Source organism: Carassius carassius, chromosome 10, assembly GCF_963082965.1.
Source record: "Carassius carassius chromosome 10, fCarCar2.1, whole genome shotgun sequence".
NCBI lineage: Eukaryota > Metazoa > Chordata > Actinopteri > Cypriniformes > Cyprinidae > Carassius > Carassius carassius.
The window spans coordinates 8,478,243-8,500,575 of NC_081764.1; the positions used below are offsets into that span (position 1 = coordinate 8,478,243).

The window sequence follows — 22,333 nt, forward strand, 5'->3', positions numbered from 1 at the left end:
TGTATCCGAAATTAAGCGTGCAAAAATAAATTGGATTTCCTGTGCCAGTGTACCCCAAATAGGTGCCATGTATCGGCGATGTGGTCGTTGTCGAATTGTCGTATTGTCAGCACATGAGATCGATGGTACATATCGACGATGTAATCGTGCATGGGTGGAGTAAGAGAAAGATACTTTATACTTGTCTGAGCTTACTATTTGCCATTTTAACCATGCAGGTGCACGAAAAAGCCTATGGAATCACCGATAATCGAAAAAAAAAATATATATATATATTTTTCGGGACGTACTGATAAACTGGCAATAAATATAAAATACTATATTTAAAACTGCTAGTTCATGTAGTCGGCACTACTCTCATCTCGCTTGTGCCGGTTTTTTTTTTTTAACTGTAGTAGATTCCATTTAAAGTCCAACGATTTAACCCTAATATGGACGTAAACAAATGCCTTACATATAAGGTATTCAAAAACCGGTAAGTTCATATATTTGAAGTGAGTTCGGTTGAAATGATGCCTTGGTCATACGCGCTCCAGACCACATGCCTCATGATGGGACCGACGCGCCGCCCCTGAGACCAGAATGAGATGCATTTTAATGTAACTGTGGCATTAAACTCCGTTAGTGAGAGCTCCTTTAAAATATGGCACGTATCGGATTTACCTGTTAAACTACGATGGAATACCTTATATCTGCAAACGATGCATGTCTATTTGTGGATGGAGACTTCTTTGCCACCTGTAGGCTCACGTCATCCTTTGAGAGCATGGGCGAGCGTGAAGTGCAGTGCTGAGATGGGATAACGGAGCGGTTTGATAGCCGAATTATGGTAGGCCGCCTAATAATTATAATAAAAAACGTTGATTGGAGAATGGGCCTAATATCGTCTTGGCTATTGTTGATACATGATGCTGTCACTGCAACCTAGGATGCATGGCATACCTATAAGCGGAATATTTTTTTTTTTTTTTTTTTTTTTTTTTTTTTTTTTTTTTGCGTGTGAACAGACGCTGCTGTGGCAGTGGGGAGATACGGGAAAGGCTCCTGCAGGAGCAGACACTGCTGCGGCAGTGAGGAGGTATAGGAAAGGCTCCTGCGGGAGCAGACGCTGCTGCGGCAGTGGGGAGATACGGGAAAGGCTCCTGCGGGAGCAGACACTGCTGCGGCAGTGAGGAGGTACAGGAAAGGCTCCTGTGGGAGCAGACACTACTGCGGCAGTGGGGAGGTATAGGAAAGGCTCCTGCGGGAGCAGACACTGCTGCGGCAGTGAGGATGTATAGGAAAGGCTCCTGCGGGAGCAGACACTGCTGCGGCAGTGGGGAGATACGGGAAAGGCTCCTGCGGGAGCAGACACTGCTGCGGCAGTGATGAGGTATAGGAAAGGCTCCTGCGGGAGCAGACACTGCTGCGGCACTGATGCAGGGTTTATCCAGATCAAGTAAGAGAGTGATGTTTAACGTGCTGTGAAAATGAACGATAATAAACTGGGGCGGTTGGCGATGCTTGCAAGCAAATGGGTTAATGGCAGTTATGTGCTATTCGCTTCCAAGTGGTTTCTAAAGATGTTTAGTTGCCAGTTTTTTTTTTTTTTTTTTTTTTTTTTTGTATTACGGTCCTTAAAGTCCCAGTGAAACGGAAGTTGCAAACGACTTTTCTCCAGTGTTGTGACGTATTTCCGAGAGAAACGGAATAATAAATGAGGAAAGTAGTGGGCGTGGCTTATTTTCCAACTAGCACCTGATTGGATTTAGATAAGTAGGTGTTTAATTCAAAAAATGGAGGCAGATCTAAATGCAAGTTTACAATCGGTTGTTGAGGATTACTCGCCACCTCAATCACCGCAATTTAGTTTTCAGCAGGAAAAGGAGGAAGATGAGAACAGGAACACACGGAGGATCATTTACAAAAATGCACCTCCTTGCCATCTCTCCTTTCACGCGCTGTCAATGCTCGCCGCACACAGGCAGCCTGTCTACTGTCAGTGTCAGTTTGAGGGGCGTGGTTACAGATTAAGCAGACACCAAATTCCTCAAGCCTACGTCATAGGTGAAGGTCCTCCAATGCAGAGGGGAGGGGCATTTTCAGATTTTGATTAAAGATTATGAAGGCAAACTTTTTTTTTTTTTTTTTTTTTGAGTGAATTGGCTCGCATGGATGAATTGTTCAGCACAAAACGATCAAATTTAGGCAAACAAAGTAAATATAGTCAATTTTGATTTCATGTGGACTTTAAAAGGCGGCAGTTATTTTACTCACACTTGCTATCCTGCGTTGAAACACTATGGCGGATGCGTTTTAGATGAATTTTGAGTGATCACACCGGTGAATGGTGAAATAGGTCCCTAAATTATTTCGTCCTACCAGAAAACTTGCATAGAAGTTAAAATGTAAAATTAAATTAAGCATTTAGCAGAGACTCTTTTATCCAGAGACTTACGAGGGTTTTTTTTTTTTTTTTCTCTCTTTCCTTCATGGAACTTAAGTCTGTATCATTTCCGTGAGGTTTAAACGTGCGCGGTAAGGCGAATGTAATGCCTTTGCTTCGTGGTTAAAAGTGGCATCATCATCCGACGGAACGTTTGTATCTGTAGTCCAAATCTATGCGCAATCCACACTCCAGATCAGCAGGTGGCGGTAATGCACCTTTACGCTGTTTTGCCAAAACCGCAGAAGACGACGGAACTGCGTCATGACGTCGTTTAACAAACTTTAGCCGCGAACCTGCTTTTAGATGCAACACTTGGATGCTAACTGCCGTAAAAATCCAATGAAGAAAAAGAAGAACCTGTTTTTAGCGTCTTCGCCTGAAAATGTATTGTTTAACGTTGCGCGGTCTGCGCCGCTAGAGGAAGCGGCCTCAAACTGCCACTCGGCCGGAACGCCGGGGTGAAAGGCTGAGCCGCGGTGAGAACTGGGGTTCGACCCGGGCTGGTTGGGTTCTTTCTGCTGCAATCCAGCGCTCGGGGAGAGCTCGGTCTCGGGCGGCACGATCGTTGTGTCGAGCAAGGCGAGCTTGGAGCTTGCACGGTCTATTGGCCACGACGTGTGGCTTGGCGATGAGAGCAGCTGTCACGATGACGCTTAATGCTGCTCAACGGCCGTGTTTGGTGGGTACAAATGATCTCGGGTCCGGCAAAAGCAGCAGGTCTTATAAATCTCCTGTGTAGCTCTCTTCGTTGGTACGAAAATTGGGTCTGTGGTAAGGTGACAGACGAAGCGAACCAGCATGCTGATAAACCGTCAATGGATAGAGGTAAGTCAGCGATATTTATACTATGGGATTGATTACTTGATTATGGTCCACCTGTGTTGATTAGGCTAAGTATCTGACGCGCTCCTCCCGAATCTTATTAATAAAATTACATTTAATGATGCGACATGGCATGCGTAAAAATGTATGTAAGCCAAGTTTTTAAAAAAGAGCTTAAAGAGTATTATGTATAAAATTAACATTTTGTCACACCAGGGGCTTAGCCATAATTTCAGAAGTGACAGAAATGTCAAATACAATCATTTTATGTATGTAGCCTATATAATAATAATAATAATTATTATTATTATTATTTTTATTTATTTTTTTTTACAAGGAATTATCTTCTTTTTTTAATTACTTTTAATTAGCTGTAATAAATCAAATACACTGCTGGACAATAATCAATCATTTGTAATCGATATTTTTTTCCTAATGGCAATTTTATGATTGTTTTATATACTAGGCTACATTTAATTAGCAATTATTTAAATTTTCTGCACAGAATAAGGTAGAAAATTTATTCAATTCAAGTTTATTTGTATAGCGCTTTTTACAATACAAATCGTTACAAAGCAACTTTACAGAAAATTATGTTTCTACAATATTTAGTAGTAGCTAGTAGTTTGTGCACGTTTGACAGGATTTTAGAAAAATAAAAATAATAATAATAATAATACAAGACGTAGTCAGCTAGATGATGAACTATCAATATTATTAATTAATAGTAATTATAGGATGCAGTCACACATGTAGCAATAATTGTTAGTTCTGTTTGTTGATTCAAGGTTAGGATCATCTGGGGTCCTCTGAGGGTCAGCATCATCTCTTCTCAGGTGTTCTGGATCGAGACTGGAGCTTGTGTAAATCCTAGTTACATCCCGTGGCAAAACATAGAAACAAAATAGAGACATCATTAGCATAGCTGCTGATCCAACAAAGTAAAATTAGTTTAACCCAAGCTAAAGAATAAAAATGCAGATGCAACTACACTCACAATTTAAGAGATACATTATTCGAATGCTTGGCGAAAGAGATGCGTTTTTAATCTAGATTTAAACAGAGAGAGTGTGTCTGAACCCCAAACATTATCAGGAAGGCTATTCCAGAGTTTGGGAGCCAAATGTGAAAAAGCTCTACCTCCTTTAGTGGACTTTGCTATCCTAGGAACTACCAAAAGTCCAGCGTTTTGTGACCTTAGGGTGTGTGATGGGTTGTAGCGTGGTAGAAGGCTAGTTAGGTACGCAGGAGCTAAACCATTTAGGGCCTTATAGGTAAGTAATGATAATTTGTAACTGATACGGAACTTAATAGGTAGCCAGTGCAGAGACTGTAAAATTGGGGTAATATGATTATATTTTCTTGACCTGGTAAGGACTCTAGCTGCTGCATTTTGGACTACCTGTAGCTTGTTTATTGACGAAGCAGGACAACCACCTAGAAGTGCATTACAATAGTCCAGTCTAGAGGTCATGAAAGCATGATCTAGCTTTTCTGCATCAGAAACAGATAACATGTTTCGTAGCTTGGCAATGTTTCTAAGATGGAAGAATGCGGTTTTTGTAACATTGGAAATATGATTTTCAAAAGACAAATTGCTGTCCAATATAACACCCAGATTTCTGACTGTAGAGGAAGTAACAGTACATCCGTCTAGTTGCAGATTGTAATCTACAAGATTCTGTGTGGTGTTTTTTGGTTCAATAATTAATATCTCTGTCTTATCCGAATTTAATTGGAGAAAATTATTTGTCATCCAATCTTTTACATTTTTAACACACTCTGTTAGCTTAGATAATTGGGAAGTTTCATCTGGTCTCGTTGAAATATATAGCTGAGTATCATCAGCATAACAGTGGAAGCTAATTCCGTATTTTCTAATAATATTACCAAGGGGCAACATGTATATTGAAAATAGAAGGGGACCTAGGACGGATCCTTGTGGCACTCCATATTTTACTGATGATAAATGAGATGACACCCCATTTAAGTAAACAAAATGGTAGCGATCGGACAGGTAGGATCTAAACCATCTTGGAGCCTGCCCTTGAATACCTGTATAGTTTTGTAATCGATCTATGAGTATGTCATGATCTATGGTGTCGAACGCAGCACTAAGATCAAGTAAGACTAGAAATGAGATGCAGCCTTGATCTGACGCAAGAAGCAGGTCATTTGTAATTTTAACAAGTGCAGTTTCTGTGCTATGGTGGGGCCTAAAACCTGACTGAAATTCTTCATACAGATCATTTTTATGCAGGAAGGTGCTCAATTGAGCAGACACAACTTTTTCTAAAATTTTAGACATAAATGGAAGATTTGAAATAGGCCTATAATTTGCCAGTACACTAGGATCTAGTTTTGGTTTCTTAATAAGAGGCTTGATAACCGCCAGCTTGAATGGTTTTGGGACGTGACCTAAAGATAACGATGAGTTAATGATATTGAGAAGCGGTTCTTCGGCTACAGGTAACAGCTCTTTTAGTAATTTAGTGGGTACAGGATCTAATAAACATGTTGTTGGTTTAGATACAGTGATAAGTTTATTTAGCTCTTCCTGTCCTATATTTGTAAAGCACTGCAGTTTATCTTTGGGTGCGATGGATGAAACTGAAGTGTTAGACGCTGTAGAATCTACATTCGCTATTGTATTTCTAATGTTATCTATTTTATCAGTGAAGAAATTCATAAAGTCATTACTATTTAACGTTGGTGGAATATTTGAATCAGGTGGCGTCTGGTAATTTGTTAATTTAGCCACTGTGCTAAATAAAAACCTTGGATTGTTTTGGTTATTTTCAATGAGTTTGTGGATATGCTCTGCCCTAGCAGTTTTTAGAGCCTGTCTATACCTGGACATACTGTTTTTCCATGCAATTTTAAAAACTTCCAAGTTAGTTTTTCTCCATTTGCGTTCAAGACTACGAGTTACTTTCTTGAGAGAGTGAGTATTACTGTTATACCATGGCACAGTACGTTTTTCTCTAACCTTTTTCAATTTGATGGGGGCAACAGCTTCTAATGTATTAGAGAAAATAGTGCCCATGTTGTCAGTAATTTCGTCTAATTCATGTGTATTTTTGGGTACAAATAGCAGTTGAGATAGATCAGGCAGGTTATTTGCGAATCTGTCTTTGGTGGCTGGAACAATAGTTCTGCCCAGACGGTAACGCTGAGACATATAGTTAATATCAGTTATACGCAGCATGCACGATACAAGGAAATGGTCTGTAATATCATCACTTTGGGGTACAATATCTATAGCAGTAAGATCGATTCCATGCGATATAATTAGATCTAGTGTATGATTAAAACGATGAGTGGGCCCGGTGACATTTTGCTTGACTCCAAAGGAGTTTATTAGGTCAGTAAACGCAAGTCCTAATGTATCATTTGCATTATCAACGTGAATATTAAAATCTCCCATGATTAGCGCCTTATCAACTGTAACTAGAAGGTCTGAGAGGAAATCTGCAAATTCTTTTAGGAATTCTGTATACGGCCCTGGTGGTCTATACACAGTAGCCAGAGCAAGAGATACATTAGATTTCTTTTGCATGTCTGACAGTGTAACATTTAGCAGAAGTATTTCAAAAGAGTTAAACCTGTATCCTGTTTTCTGGGTAACATTGAGAATATCACTATATATTGTTGCAACACCTCCTCCACGACCAGTCTGACGGGGCTCATGCTTATAACAGTAGTTTGGTGGAGTAGACTCATTTAGACCAAAATAATCATTTGGTTTTAGCCAGGTTTCAGTAAAGCAGAGTACATCAAAACTATTTTCTGTGATCATTTCATTTACAATAACTGCTTTGGGTGTGAGTGATCTAATATTTATGAGCCCAAACTTTAAAAATTGTTTTTGTTCATTTACTTTACATTTTTCTGGTTTAATTACGATAAGATTTTTCTAGATCCTACATTATATTTTGACCTCACTATTCGGGGAACAGACACAGTCTTAATAGTTTTTACAGCACAAGTACTTTTATCATTTAAGCGGGTGGAACAAAACTCATCATAATAGTTATTAGAGAATTGTCTTACTAGTCACATGGAGCGAAGTGTCCTGGAGATGTTGTCAGAGAGCAGCTCCGCTCCGATTCTGCTGGGGTGTAATCCATCAGCGCGAAACAGCCTAGGACGCTCCCAGAAAAGATTCCAGTTATTAACAAATAGCAGTTTCTGTTCTTTACACCATGACAACAACCATTCATTTAAAGCAAAAAGTCTACTGAACCTTTCGTGTCCTCGTCGATACGTGGGCAGTGGTCCAGACACGACGATCGTCGCCGCGGGCGTCATGCTGCGAACCGTCTCGATCAGGCTGCTGAAGTCCCTCTTCAGCGTCTCCGTCTGCCGCAGCGTGGTGTCGTTAACCCCGGCGTGAAGCACGACCGCTCTGGGGCTCTCGTCGACCTTCAGGATCGCGGGTATCTGCGCAGAAACATCGAGAACACGAGCACCAGGCAAACAATGAGTGTGCACTTTACCTTCGGCTAACGTAGCACTTACGTGTCGGACGATGGAGTCTCCGATGATCACAGCGTCGCGTCCTGTCTCGCGGAGGGGAGCGAAGCGGTTCCGGATGGAGATGTCGAAGGCAGGAGGGGGAGAAGTCGTCGCCCGGGACCCGGCTCGCGTCCTCCGCTGTGGATGCACCCAGGGTCCGTGGTGTCCCGGCGTCGCAGTGAAGGACATCTGGGAAGATCGCGTCCTGGGTGCACCGGGCCTGTGCAGAGAAACACACGGAGTAGACGTGGTGGGACTGTTATATACTGTTATATTTATAGTTTCTGTACTGTAATAAATGTCAATTAGCACTGCATCATTCATAAATTGTTTGTGTTTTTTTTAGTTTCATCAGTTCATTCTGCTTTTATTCAGTTTAGCTGCAGATATAGCCTGGCACGTCTATGAGAGCGAGATCGCTTCTCTTTCAGTGTGAAAACGTCTTCATCTCTATTTAACTTTTCCTCTCCATCAGCGAATGATTCTGAGAGAAAACGTGCCAGATGTCTGTTTGCTAATGAAACAAACGCTACTTTCATGCATATTATCAGATAAATCTCTCGCTCTTATTTCAAGGTCGTTGTTAATGCTGTGTTTAATTTTAAAAGTTTCCTTCGTATATTCGGTTCATCCGCATTGTTTAAAAACATTTATCATTCAATGGATCTGTGCGTATGATTTAGACACTTACATTTCTGCTCCGTCCATGCAATAAACACAGCTGTCGACGGCTCCGGTAACTCCCTCGGTAAGATACAGAGAGCCATTGACAAACTACAGAAAAGTAAAGCTACTTCACTTTAGTATTACTGGCCACGAGTCCTATAGATCACACGTCAGCTGCGTCAGAGACGAACGGAGCGCGAGCGCAATCCTGTGACAGTCTCAGGCAGTAAACAGTGGAGCGCGTGAAGGACAGATAAGAGGCACGATTCACGAACACTCTTCAAGGTCTCCATTAATTCGTGCGTGTAGTAATTTAATGTGTATACATTTTGAAAGCATTGAATCGCTATAGAAATCGCGATTCATTAGATTCTTAGCATTTTTAATCGATTACTGTCCAAGATCGGTGATTCACGATTCAAAAATCATGTTTCAAGATCGATGCATATGAATCGACAGGGTTTGTAATCGATGCATCAAGAAAACGAGTGAATCGTTACACCCCTAATAATTTGTAATTTTTATTAGTCATTATATCCTGTGGCAGATATCATGTGCGTTACAAGCTTCTGTTTGAAAAGATCGTTCATGTGCAGTGTGTGTGTGCAGAAAAAAAACGATTACAACATTAAATTAGCCTATGCCTTTTACATATACATCACAGATCTCATCAATATGGTTAACAATAAAGATTAATAATAAGGAAAAAAAGCACATCACAAATAGCCTACATCGTTAAATCCTGTCCTACTGTAGATAAACAGAACATTTCCGCTTATTAACTACCTAATCATGTGCCTAAAAGAAGCACAAATAAAGATATAGGTGCAAACAGAATACAGTGACATCAACCTTGGTTTTGATAAGCAGTTATTTTATGACCCAGAACGCATTGGTGAAACTCATGCATCTAGCAAGAACTTAATACACAAAATAATCATGTTGATTAAAGTATTTAACATTTATGAATTAATTAAATGAGTCAGTAATGAACAAGACGGCACAAATTATAGCGATTACGAGGAAGGTCCGCGTACAGTAAAGTAGACAGTGTAGCTACAACACCCCATCAGTTATACTCAGGTCTATAGTGCCACTTGCTGGCGCAGTTTTGTAACTTATTAGAGAAAATTAAGTCGTTATAACAAGAAAACAACTTTCGTTATGTCGAGATAATGAGAAAATTAAGTCGTTATAACGTGAAAACAAAAAGGAAAAAAATTATAAAGCATGGCCGCTTAGAACTTCCGTACTTCTACATTCAACACAAGGCCTATTGAAACCATATAAGGTGAAGTGACTCGGACAAAATGTAAGTAATGTAGGTAAAAAAAATGGAATGGAATCAAACTACTTTATCTGTGTTCTGAAGAAAAAAGTAAAGATGTGATTTAAAAGTTGTGGTGATGTGAAGTAAGTAATGATGGGATTGTAATTTTTTGGCGGGGGTGAACTATTTGGATGTTTGCACTGATAAACCAAAAAGGAAATGCAAAGTAAAGGGTGTTCTCTCAGTGCTGCGTAAAAAAAAAAAAAAAAAAAACCTATTAGCTTAGTTGGCTTAAGCTGATCTTTGTGTTTCTACGAAAATTGTCAAAGCAGGTAATGCATTTTTTTTGTAATCAGGCCAGTAGATCTCTAACCACTAGATGGCACTCATGGTGCAGGATAAAAAGTAACTTGCAGGGGAAATTGTCCAGTTCAAGCATACAGGTTGAATCTCAAGGATGTGCAGGTTTTCTTTTTTTTTTTTCGTTATCATTTTATTATTACTACTACTACTACTACTACTACTACTACTATTATTATTATTAGTAGTATTAGAAGTATTAAATACAACAACAATAATAGTAATAATAATTATTGTTTCCCATTTTTAGATAATTATTATTATTTACAACACCAACATAATATTGATAATAATTGGATTATTTTATTATGTATGAGTACAGTGGCTATACAGTATACTTGGACACTTACGCAACACTTTTGCAACTGTTTTAAATAATCATTATAATAATTATAATTAGTAGTAGTAGCAGTAGGAAATAGAACAATAATAATAGTAATAATAGTTATTGTTTGCCCTTTTTAGATCATAAAAATAATGATAATTACTATTATTAAAACAACAACAACAACAGTAATTCTAATAATGATACTTTTAGCTTTAATTATATGAGTTCAGAAAACGGATGTGTAATGTACAATTGTAAATTGTCATTTTGAATAGTGCAATTTACTATTACAATAACTGTAATTTTTATTAATGTTTTGTTTGAGTTGTTTGCATGTCTTTTGTGGTTTTAATATGTAGTTATGCAGTGACATTCATTTATTTTAAAAGCCTCGTGTTATGTGAATATAACTGATCATTTTATATAGTAGAATGCCTTGAGTGTTATTATTCTGGTATCATTCATGTAGGTGATTTTGTTCTTGGCTACATTGCATTGCATACAGTGATGCTGTTTTACAGTACTCTGGCTGCTCTCCCAGCTGCTTAGTGCAGGGGTGACATCCGAGGGGATTCGCCGTGTTTATTTCTTTGTATTGAGATGGGTTGGGGTTTTCGATTGGCATTCTCACCCTTTAGTGTCCAGCCACTGTCTCCCCTAAAGCCAATTAGCTTGAGATCTGACTATGATCGGTTGTTAGCACTCACTGAGGTCGCTGTCCGATTTTAATTGGCATTATGCTCTGCACTTATTAGCATGCTCAGCTCTCCCGCAGGAGGCAGGGGTTGATATGGTCTGTTCAGAAGGTCAGCTACCAGCGGAGCCAAAGTGTTTGAGCTTGACAGCGTAAAATAGAGGAATTTACACTTTAGTGAGGTAGATCTTTTTTACAAAAATAATGGGAATGACTGTACCTACTGGCTTATTAGTTGCAATGGAAAACCTGTGATTCATCTTCAGCATTTAAATGACACTTCTTAGTGGTTCATATTCTAGACATAAACACAGTTTATATTTACAGTACATGCAGTATTTCCAATGATGAGCAGTATAGCGTCACTAAACATAGCAAAACTATTGGTTCAAATAAACAATGTCGCATTCATCTGAAGAAAAATACAGGAAAGAGAGTAATATTGTGAAATACTGTTACAATTTATAAACATAACTGATTTATGTTTAAATATCTTGAGCGTCACATGATCCTTCAGAAATCGTTCTATGTTGGGTTGGTGCTCAAGAAACATTTGTTATTATTAACAGTGTTTTATTTGCTATTTTATTTTATTTTTTTGATGAACGCAATTCAAAAGAACTACTTTTTTTGAAATAGGACTTTTTGTAACAATTTAAAAGTTGTAACTTTTTACTGTCACTTTGGATCAGATTAATGCATCCTTTCTAAATAAAAGTATACACTGTTTCCAAATAAATACAAATAACTTTTTGGAACTGAATGATAAAATCAGTTGCTTTTTCATACCAATATTGGTGAAGTTTTTTTCTGTGTTGATCAATCTGTCTGCTTTGGGAATATTTGCAAAAATATAATTGCAATATGTTTTTGCAATACTCACACAGTGTGTTTAAAAATCACAAAATGTTTAAAATCACATTAACATCATATGCCAATTATGTATTGTAATAATAAAAACATATCATGTTTTCTTGTGAATCCCACTCCAAGTATTGAGAGAGTAAATTTTGTTAATTTTCTTGTTGATGATAGGTCATGTTTTAGATTAAACTTATTGCAAAAGTTTTGAAAGTATTAGCACTTTAGCAGTCACAGTTATGATCTGATTTAGGGAATGAGAACAGAAACAGTTAAACCAACAAATGTACTGTTAATTTGGTTTCCCACCCTAATTCTGACCCATTTCTGTGGATGGTCATAGCTTATACCAGAAACACTGACTCAAGTGATGGTTTGTGACTTATGCAGGGTATTATGAGTCAGGGATGAACTTCAGAGATGAGACAAGGTTGAACTTTTATGCTCCAACTGTGTTTGAACTCTAAATGATTTTTATATTCAGTCACCCTTCATTAATGCCATTCAGCCTTGTGATGTACCAGCATGAAACCAGCCTATTTATTACTGTTTATAAATGGAAGAGCTTATTCTCTTCAGGCAGTTCATTCAGCTCAAGTGTCTACACTCAGGGCTGATTGGAGAGGATGCTTTTCAGGTTTTATACGGCAGTCAAAGTGAATCAGTTGTTACTTCTGTGGAACACGGGCTTGATGAACAATCAGCAGAACCTCCGCAAACACTGAATCAATCATGAAAGTTAATGGTAGAAGCAAAGAGCTGCCATTTAAAACTGGCCTAGTTTGTCGAGAGTTAATTAAATCAGCGAATCAGCGAAGCCTTTACAGCTATTTCACAGCACATCAAGTCCCTATACTCTGCCTTATACATTAATCGTCTAAACTGAAATCACTCTGACATGTCTTTATTGTTCTCTTTGCTATATGTTCTGTTTTGTAGGTCAAAGAATTATTCACAGTCAAACACCCAACTCATCGAATCTGTCTGTCTAAAGTATTACATTTAACAAATATAGAATAAATATAAATATACACAAAAGAGCTTTTTCACTTTTATCACATCTGGTTAGGACATTAATGCACCAGACTGTCAGCAGCATCCTACAGCAACCCTCTCATAGCAGTTGCATCGTTTCTGAACATCTTTCAGTTCATCACCTTTGAAGCAGTGCTGCTACAGTCATCAAAACGCAGCTTTCACTCAATTTCAAGACAATTATTTTCAAACTTCAAATCACTTGCTGTGAGCAGTGTTCTCATTTTATGCACAACCTGCAGGTTTTGAGGACTATGGTAGTTTTGTGGAATAAAGAATCAGAGTTAGGCTATTTATTTTTTTAAATATATTACTCTACTGAAGAGCGGCACTTTGCATGTACACTACCTTTACCAAAAGTTTGGGGTCAGTAATATTTATAAAAATGCTTTGAAAGAAGTCTCTCATACCCACCAACACTGCATTAATCCAGTAAAAATCCAGTAAAAATAGAAATATTGTGAATTATTATAACAGTTTAAAGTAAGTATCTTGTCTTAATATAATAATGTATATTTTCAGCAGTCATTACTCCAGTCTTCAGTGGCACATGATTCTCAAGAACTCATTCTAATGCACTGACTTGGTGCTCAAGAAACATTTTTTTGTTTATCAGTGTTGAAAAGAGTTACTTAATTTGTATTAATTAATTTTTTGTGGAAACAGTGACAGGTTTGTTTCAGAAATCTTTGATAAGCAGAAGGTTTATAAATAGAAAAAAACCAGCATTTATTTGAAATAGAAATTTACTGATGTAAAACTTTTAACAATTTAATGCAACTGCTGCTGAATAAAAGTAATAATTTATTTTGAACAGTAATGTATGTATCTCTAAGAAATGTAAATGGTCTTTGGAGAACATTACCCTAAACCAGCCCAATTATACAGTGTTTCCTTAGGCCATCTAGTCATTTTGACAACCCACTGAACTAGTCAAAGTTGAAAATGTGCAGTTTTGGATTCGCCATCCTCATGCAAAACATGCCAATTCATTTATGTTTACTGCTAGATATAGAGAGACACATTTCTAGGTTGGGCTCTGACCTGATCCCTCATGTTCAGCTTTCTTGTACATTATTTTTGTCTTGTTTATAGATGTCTACCCATTTGAAAAAACAGAGCAGGGGAATAAGTGCATTTTACAAGAAAGAGTAGAAAAGAAGGGGGAAATGCTTTCTCCAGGATGACTTTTTTTTTGTCTCAAGGCACTGGTTTAAAGTTTAGGGATTAAGAAGACCTCATCTTAGAAGGCATTAAAAGGTAGAATTTCCTAACATTTATTGCCATTTTCAGGATATATCTCTGCTGAGTCTTCATATTACTGGTTTCTTCACCTTTTCAGCACTTTATCTGAACTGCTGAACTTACTGTTCACATGACAAAAGGAAATGAACCAGTCATGAGTGTTTTGTCCAGCTACTAGCAAAATGTCCTACATGCTTGACTTTTGAATGCCAGTCGCCCTCCTCTGCCTTTTTGAATTAGACTGATGGCGTGAACTGGTCATTGTGGTTCCAGGCGCTTCAGTTTAGCAGTGTCAGTCAGCTAATGAAGCCGGATTTGAGAGCATGTGAGGTGGACCTCGCGTTTCCTTCTCTGATTTATGTATGAAGCATTCATCTGATGTTAACCATCTTTAATTGAGAACTTAATCTGAAGCACGCATTATTAAGAATCAAATTAATGTAAATGGTTTTCCTTAAAGCTTCAGGTTGATGATTTTGACTATTGCAGTGCAGACTCTTCCGGTTGTCCGCTAAATACAAATACCGAAACTCTTGTGATCCTTTTCCATGACAACTCAAAAATTATCACAGGCTTTCCAAACTGGGCTTTTTTTGCATACTCTATTTTCTGCCCCATTAATTTTGTCCAGATTGCCCCCCTCCCTTTGGGGAAGTCGTGGCCTAATGGTTAGAGAGTCGGACTCCCAATCGAAAGGTTGTGAGTTTGAGTCCCGGGCTGGCAGGAATTGTGGGTGGGGGGAGTGCATGTACAGTTCTCTCTCCACCTTCAATACCATGACTTAGGTGCCCTTGAGCAAGGCATCGAACCCCCAACTGCTCCCCGGGCGCCGCAGCATAAATGGCTGCCCACTGCTCCGGGTGTGTGCTCACAGTGTGTGTGTGTGTTCACTGCTCTGTGTGTGTGCATTTTGGATGGGTTAAACGCAGAGCACAAATTCTGAGTATGGGTCACCATACTTGGCTGAATGTCACGTCACTTTCACTTTCACTTTCACTACCCAACACAGCACCTACAGTTCCGAGGAAATGATACGCCGTCAGTTTCAATTTCAGTCAGCATGGGAGGCTATTCAGCATTTGGAGCATTCAGGGCAGCTAATCATCTTCTGGAAATGGTAGGTTATGCATATTCATGGTGCTGTGACCCTCTAGTAAGTTCATCCTCCGGTGCCACGCTTTTATTTTCAGGAGGTTTTCATTAGTAACACTTTGTTTTACAGTGTCCATGTAATACATATAATGTATTTACTTTAATTAATTACCTTTACATCAATGTATAATTTGAATTAGGGTAATGTGTGTGTGTGTGTGTGTGTGTGTGTGTGTGTGTGTGTGTGTGTGTATTTATTTTATTCAATACATTTCTTAATTTATGTGCTCTAAATGCTCTTAAAATTTAAATTTTCATTTATGCACCAATACCTAATCATACACGGCAATATTTATAAATTATTTAAAAAATTTGATATGTGCTTATCAGTTTTAGCATATAAATATATAATATAAAATGACACTCTAGGACTTGCATGAACAATTTTGAGTGATGATTAGAATGAATCGTTGAATCAAAATTTAAAATTGTCTAACTGAAAATGGATTCACAGAAATTAACTGAACTTACCAGCTGGAATCCAGGAACTGGAACACATTTTTGCAATTCATGCCCATGTCTAAGAAATGTCATGTGTATTGCAACTCCTTGCCTAGCCCCTCTGATAAGCCTTTTTTCAAACTCGTGAAAAACATTAGCTCTAGGCTCATCCACTAGTGTGTCATTGCTATTATTCTTTAATGTATGCAGGCTAGCTGTAAGCTTAATGTTAAATGTGGTGGTTGCTGCTTGTTGACCTGGATAGTGTTACACTCGCCATGTTGCATACAGCCTGGTTTTGCTTGTACTTGTATCTGGAGACACTATTTTCTGTAAGCAGTGAAGCTGGTGTGTTAGTCAAAAGCTTGATAAATAGTTTTAAGCCAACCTAAAATTTGTAAAGACCAACTGCATTTGACTTATCTTTTCTGATTATAGCATACCTGCAGCTCCTCTAGGTGGTCAGCAGAGGTCTCCCTGATGCTGATTCAGGACTTTAATGTCCAGTGTTATATATACATAGCCTCTGACCTTTTTCCTTGGATTTAATTCTAAATTTTAGTTTGCAGTTCTGCATTTTTAGACTGTGTGGAAGTCGTTTGTTCTTCTGTAGTTCTTTTATGGTGCAGGAACACAATGTGAGCTTGCTGTTGCATTTAGGTTGATGCTTTGCTTATTTGGTGCTTATGCATGTGGTATGAAACAAACCTTACAATTTTTATAGAGAGAAGGACTCTGAGGTATATTTTAAATTTAAAGTCAGACTACAAAGTTGTTCTGTGCCATATAACGTCCTGACCTGATCTCTAAAGTAAACTTTTTTAGTAATTACACACCTTAATGGTTTCTAGAACATTCCACCGGAGGTCTCCAAGTGGAATTTTGCTCTCTGTATGAAACATACTGAGAAGCACCATGACAAGTCTACTTCACAAACCTTAGCTAATGGTTCAAACCAGGACAGCCATGCTAAGCTCACTATCTGTTTCTTTTCATATGGTTTGGTAGCCTCAAATCCAGCTGGCATCAGCGTCATGAAGCCCTAAGACACGGAGAAATTTGTCTGTGTTTAGCACCAATAAGACTTTGTAAGAAGTTGTTACAAATTTGTTGGTAAGAAAAATAAAGTTTATTTATTTTATATATGTATATGTAAATATGTATAATATAGCATTTTATAATGTTATTATATTTGTACTATTATTTATAATGTATTATATTATTTCAATTTATTAATATATTAAAATAAAATTAAAATACAACACCTTGTCCTTGAGTACAATTAATTTTATATTAAAATTAATATATAACATAATGTATATATTTTAAAATTTATATATATATGAAAAAGTCTATATGTGTGTATATATATATATATATATATATATATATATGTGTGTGTGTGTGTGTGTGTGTATATACAGCGTATATGCATATATACATATGTATATGTATATAAACTTGCTCCAGTAATCTCCAAGTGTGTTAATTTTGGAGCGAAGTCTGAAGATTCACCGTCTGTGAATTATTTATCAATGTCTAAATGATGTGGTGCTGCTAATGTGGTGCCTGTTGAATTTTCATGAGGTGCCTCTTGAGCCAAGGCTGAGCCACCTCACTCTCTACAATTATGCAGATCTGAGCACCTTAGAGACTTCTGCGGCATGCAGAGAGGTTTTGCCATTTCTCTGCCAACCCTTTAAAAAAAAAGTGACACTCTCCCTGGAGTGCATGCTCCACAAACTGTGTGTTACCCGTGAGCAATGCCAAATGAGGCTTGGGGGGAATTCCCGGAAGTCCTAGACCTGGGTGGATTGGCAAAGGGAGAGGATAAGGGTTGGGAAAGATGATAGAAGTAAATCCTTGTTACATGTCTGCTAATAAAGAATTACCACCTTTTATTGTTGCAGAGCCTTCATCTGTCTAAAAACGATGGGCTATGCAAAGCCGAGCAGAGATTTGCTTTTGAAAATTGCTTTTCCCTGCAGCAGGCCTCTGGAGGGAATACTGAGGAAAAAAGCCAAGCAAATGGCAATGTACTGTGTTTTAGTGGCCATCTTATATTCTCGAGGGCATAACGTGCATTCAGAGACTGTTTCCTACTTCATCCAGCTCAAATCATTAGTATTCTGAGTAATTCGGGAAATTAAGAAGATCCGTTTATAAGTGTGGCCGCAGAGCCATTTTTAGACTGGCTATTTCAGTGTGCTATCGTAGAGAAGCGCAGTGAATTTGGAATGCAAAGATGCGTAACACACTGTATTGCTTCTCCTCTGCATCTGCATGGCCAGCACAACAACTCGAGAAAATATTAGGCCTTCAGAAAAGGCCTTAGCATGCCCATTGATGTTTGTTGGCAAATCTAGGGCGACTGCCAGGAACACGGATTGTGAATTTGCTTCCTTTTCGTGGATGTCTGGCGACCAAGTCTTCTCGGTTATCTTTGATTGGCAGTGTGAATATTAGTCGGTCTGTTTGAGAGTGCTTGTGTTTATTATTTGAATTGGTACTGCATTTACTTGTTTCATCCACATTGGATGGTTAAATTATTTGACATAAACCGGCAAACGACAAGTGAAGGGAAGTTTACTTGTAGGCCTTCTAGTTGTGTAGGACAGCAGCGATGGAGAGAGTTCTGAATACCATCATTAGTCCCTGGTTGGAGAAACAAGCTCTTCGTTCTGGGAAAAGGGACAAAATGAACACAAAGGGAAAAGTATGGCAGGGTAGAAAGAGAGGGGGAGAGATTCAAAGGATGGAGGTGGAAAAGAATGACAGACCAGGAAACAGGAAAAGAAGAGGTTTATGAAAAGGATGTTGATACATTTAGCATGATGTCGGTTCCTGTCACTGCTGTCAACTTCTCGAGAAGATCATCTTATCGTCGCTCGACAATACCGACATGCTGCATGCAGTCTAAATTACGGATGTTAGCAACATATTGAATCATTCACCAACGTAGTGGGCGAGCACATGCTAGATAAGTAATTAGAGATGTCAACTTTATAAATGCCTTAACTGTTTTGTCATTAATGTATCATTTGATTGCTGGTTCCAGTGCATATGTGATTGTGAGGGGGTTAAAGACTTTAACCGTCCTACATTGAGTCTAAAACTCTTGGCATTTTATGTTGTTACCAAAGGTGGTTAAAGCTTCTTGTAGATAGCACTGTAAAACATAATAAGAAACCATCTGACCAAAACACAGACCGCTCTGGCATTTTGGGGTAGGCTTATGAGGAATTGTTAAAACCACAAATATAGGCCATAGCTGAGAAAAAACAGTTCAAAAAAACCTTGAAGTACTTTGCAGAAATGTGTGTAGACTTTGTAATCTGACCTGAAAAATAATTTTTCCTTGCAGGCACAGTCTGACGTAATCTCTCTCTCTTTTTGTTTCAGACTCAAGCAGATCAGTGTCGGTATGTAGTGGGCAGCATACTGTGTGAAAATGAAGAGAAACCTGATGAAGAGCTTCAGCGTCTGTACGAGAAATTCGGCTACAAGGTCATCTCCTTCCCAGAAGTCACCTGTGCTGTAACTTCCTCGTTTCCAAACAGATGCACTCTGTCCCCCGTCTGTGGTGCCTACAGAGTCTATCCTGAACTGCAACTGTATATAAAGGTAACAATCATGCTTATTTTTACATTTGACTCATAATTACTAACAAAGAACTACTGCAGGAATGTTTTGTTTAATGTATGCTGCATGTTTATTTCTTGATTTTTCACCTTTTTTAGAACATGGCTCAACTTATAGTTTACAGTAAAATTAAATCCCAATGTATGTGTTGCAGACTCTTATTGAGGTGCAGGGTTTATCAATTTCCAAACCATTCTCACAGCTGATAATATACCACTAAATTACAATATACGATACCTTGGCTGAACTTAAATTGGTTGGAGTGCAGCGCTCTGCTTTATATATTGTAATTTCTATGGTGCTTTTGGAATGTATTGTGAGGAACGTGTGTAAATGGGGAGGAAAGGGCCTTAACAACTTCTGTTTGGACAGATAACTGGATGAAGAGATGGTAAAGGGGCTGTTAATGAGTTCAATTTGTGTGAGCTTGCTGGTTATCAAGCGAAGCGTTAGTTTTGGCAGGTCACATCAGTCAAGCTCGCATCCGCTAATTCTCAGCTGATCCATGTCAACCAATAGGGATACAACATCTATCATAGCATCCATATGTAAGATCCTTCAGTATCATCAACAGCTTTCACATTGCTCAATATAGCTATTTAAATGCCTGATTTGGAAGTGACCAAGTTAACATCGCTTCTTGCATCGTTGCATTATTGACATGGAGTCCATGAGTTATACTAATTTGACTGACTCAAGAACAAGTTCAGATAGGATTTGCACTCCCCCCACATGAAGAAGGATATCAAGAGATCATGCATCCACATCACAGCTGGCTATGTTTCACTCTCCATTGATCTCCGAATGTCTTCACAAAGCTAAACAAAGTTCATTTTTAATGCTTCCAGGTTATTGGCAACATTCTTGCTAAGGCTATCCATGTTGCTCAAGCTTATTTATTCATTTTCAGTAAATGTTTTTGCTAGGCTTATGCAATCATATTGTCAATGTGGGTTATTATCTGTTGTTATTGGTAACATGTTTGTTGCTGCTACATGCTATGCTTTAACCTATCAAGTCAAGTCCCCTTTATTTATATAGCCGTATACAGCACAGATTCAAGCAGCTTTGCAGTGATAAACCGGAAATAACCATCATGGTGCATACGGAATCATTTCTGCTGTGATGCAGCTCCTAAGAGAAAAGAACAGTTAGTTGTTCAGTTGAAGTCAGTTCAGCATTGATTCTGTTCGAGTATTGGACACTTGTGTTCTATCTGGTTGCTATTGGAAACATGTTTGTTCTTAAGGCTATCTGGTTATTATTAGGGTTGCTACGGGTTGGAAAATTTCCGGAAACTTTCCAAAAATCCCTGGAATATTCCAAAAATTCCTGGAAAGTTTCCAGAATTTCGAAAACTTTTTGCAGCCCTAGTTGTTATTGAGAACATGTTGTTGAATAAGCTTTACATGTATTGGCAAAATACTAGTTAGGTCATCTGGTTCTCACTTGGGTCATTGGGTAAGGGCAATTAATGCATTGAGATTTTCGCTGTCATTTTGTGTTAGGGGATATCAGTATAAGGTGTTTTTTGTGGGGGGTGGGGGGGGGGGTATCGCTGCTCTCTGTGCAGGGAGTTATTGTCCAGAACAGAACCATACCACCCATCCAAACTATATGCTAACTGTCTGTCATCTTTGACAATAGCGGTTCAAGCATAGCGTTAGTTCTGGCAACTCAATTAAGTGTCAATTGATTTTGATTAATATGAGGGAGAAAGAGCAAGACAGTGCTCGTGTTGTTTGAAGATGGTGAAGGTGAGCGTACGTGCGCGGCCGGGGGTCTCTCGCGCTCTCTCGCACGCGCTCGCTCTCTCTCTCTCTCTCTGCTCGTCCTTATATGCGCTCTGTTAAACTGACAGGACTTAAAAACACATGCAAATGATAAACTTTCACTCTATGATGGTTAAGCTGTGCAATTAATCCGCGAATCCCATTCGTCAAGGGCCGGGGAGCAGCTGGCCCGTACGGTTAATGAATAACAGATCAACTATGACAGCCTACATCGCACATCCTGCGATGTGACAATCGTGGATTCGTACATCGCGATATCGATGCTTAAACGACACATCGTGCAGCCCTACTTCAGTATTATCATCAGATTAGATCAGATTATCACTAATTACCCTCCTCCATCCCCAGCTCCTCCTCTCATCTAGTCAGGATTCGGCCTTCTGATTCTCCTTTGAATCAGACTAATTAAAAAAAAGTACATTAAATTATTGAACATTAATGAAATCTTCAATACATTTATATTGGTTCTGTTCTGGCTGCATGGATGCACCGTGAGTTACACCATAACACCATTCCAAACTGTATGCTAATTGTCAATCATGTTTGATGATTGTGCTAGCGCTTGTGCTAATGCTGTTCTTGTGATCTTTTTCCAATAAGTAACCATCTTGTGTACACTAGAAGCTAGCTTTCAATGCATTTGCAGCCCCATATAACACTTTTGCATTGTGGTAGCTGTGCACATTGGAATGCACAACCAAAATTGGCATCCTCGTGGCTTGCAATATTGACATGACAGTCTGTCCTAGTCGTCGCACTGGCGGATGGGCCATCACACACAGTACAATGCTGTCTGTACCAGATGCTTACTTATTTCCCTAGATAAAATGTATTTTGTCTACATACTACCCTTGAATACAAGAAATGTATGTAGTTAATGGACCAGCATGGCTCCATACTGTGACTAAAGTAAACATAACATAAAATAAACATTTGCAGCATTAATTTATAATGTAGATGCTGTCAAGAGAACTTTGTCCATATGTGTTTTTGACAGATATTATTTTGTTAGAGTCTGTGCCGTGTGAATTGTGATGTTTGATTTGTGAACAAGTGGCTTTTATTAACCAGATCCTGT

The 22,333-nt window shown here is 38.5% G+C and overlaps 1 protein-coding gene across 1 annotated transcript in view; it reads left to right on the forward strand.

Moving 5' to 3' along the window:
- LOC132151681 (testis-expressed protein 264-like) overlaps positions 1 to 22,333 on the forward strand; it is an 82,775-nt gene that overhangs the window by 12,142 nt on the left and 48,300 nt on the right. The window contains exon 2 of the mRNA XM_059559972.1: positions 19,223 to 19,444. Within this exon, the coding sequence (XP_059415955.1) occupies positions 19,223 to 19,444 (222 nt within the window). The remainder of the gene's footprint in view (positions 1 to 19,222; positions 19,445 to 22,333) is intronic.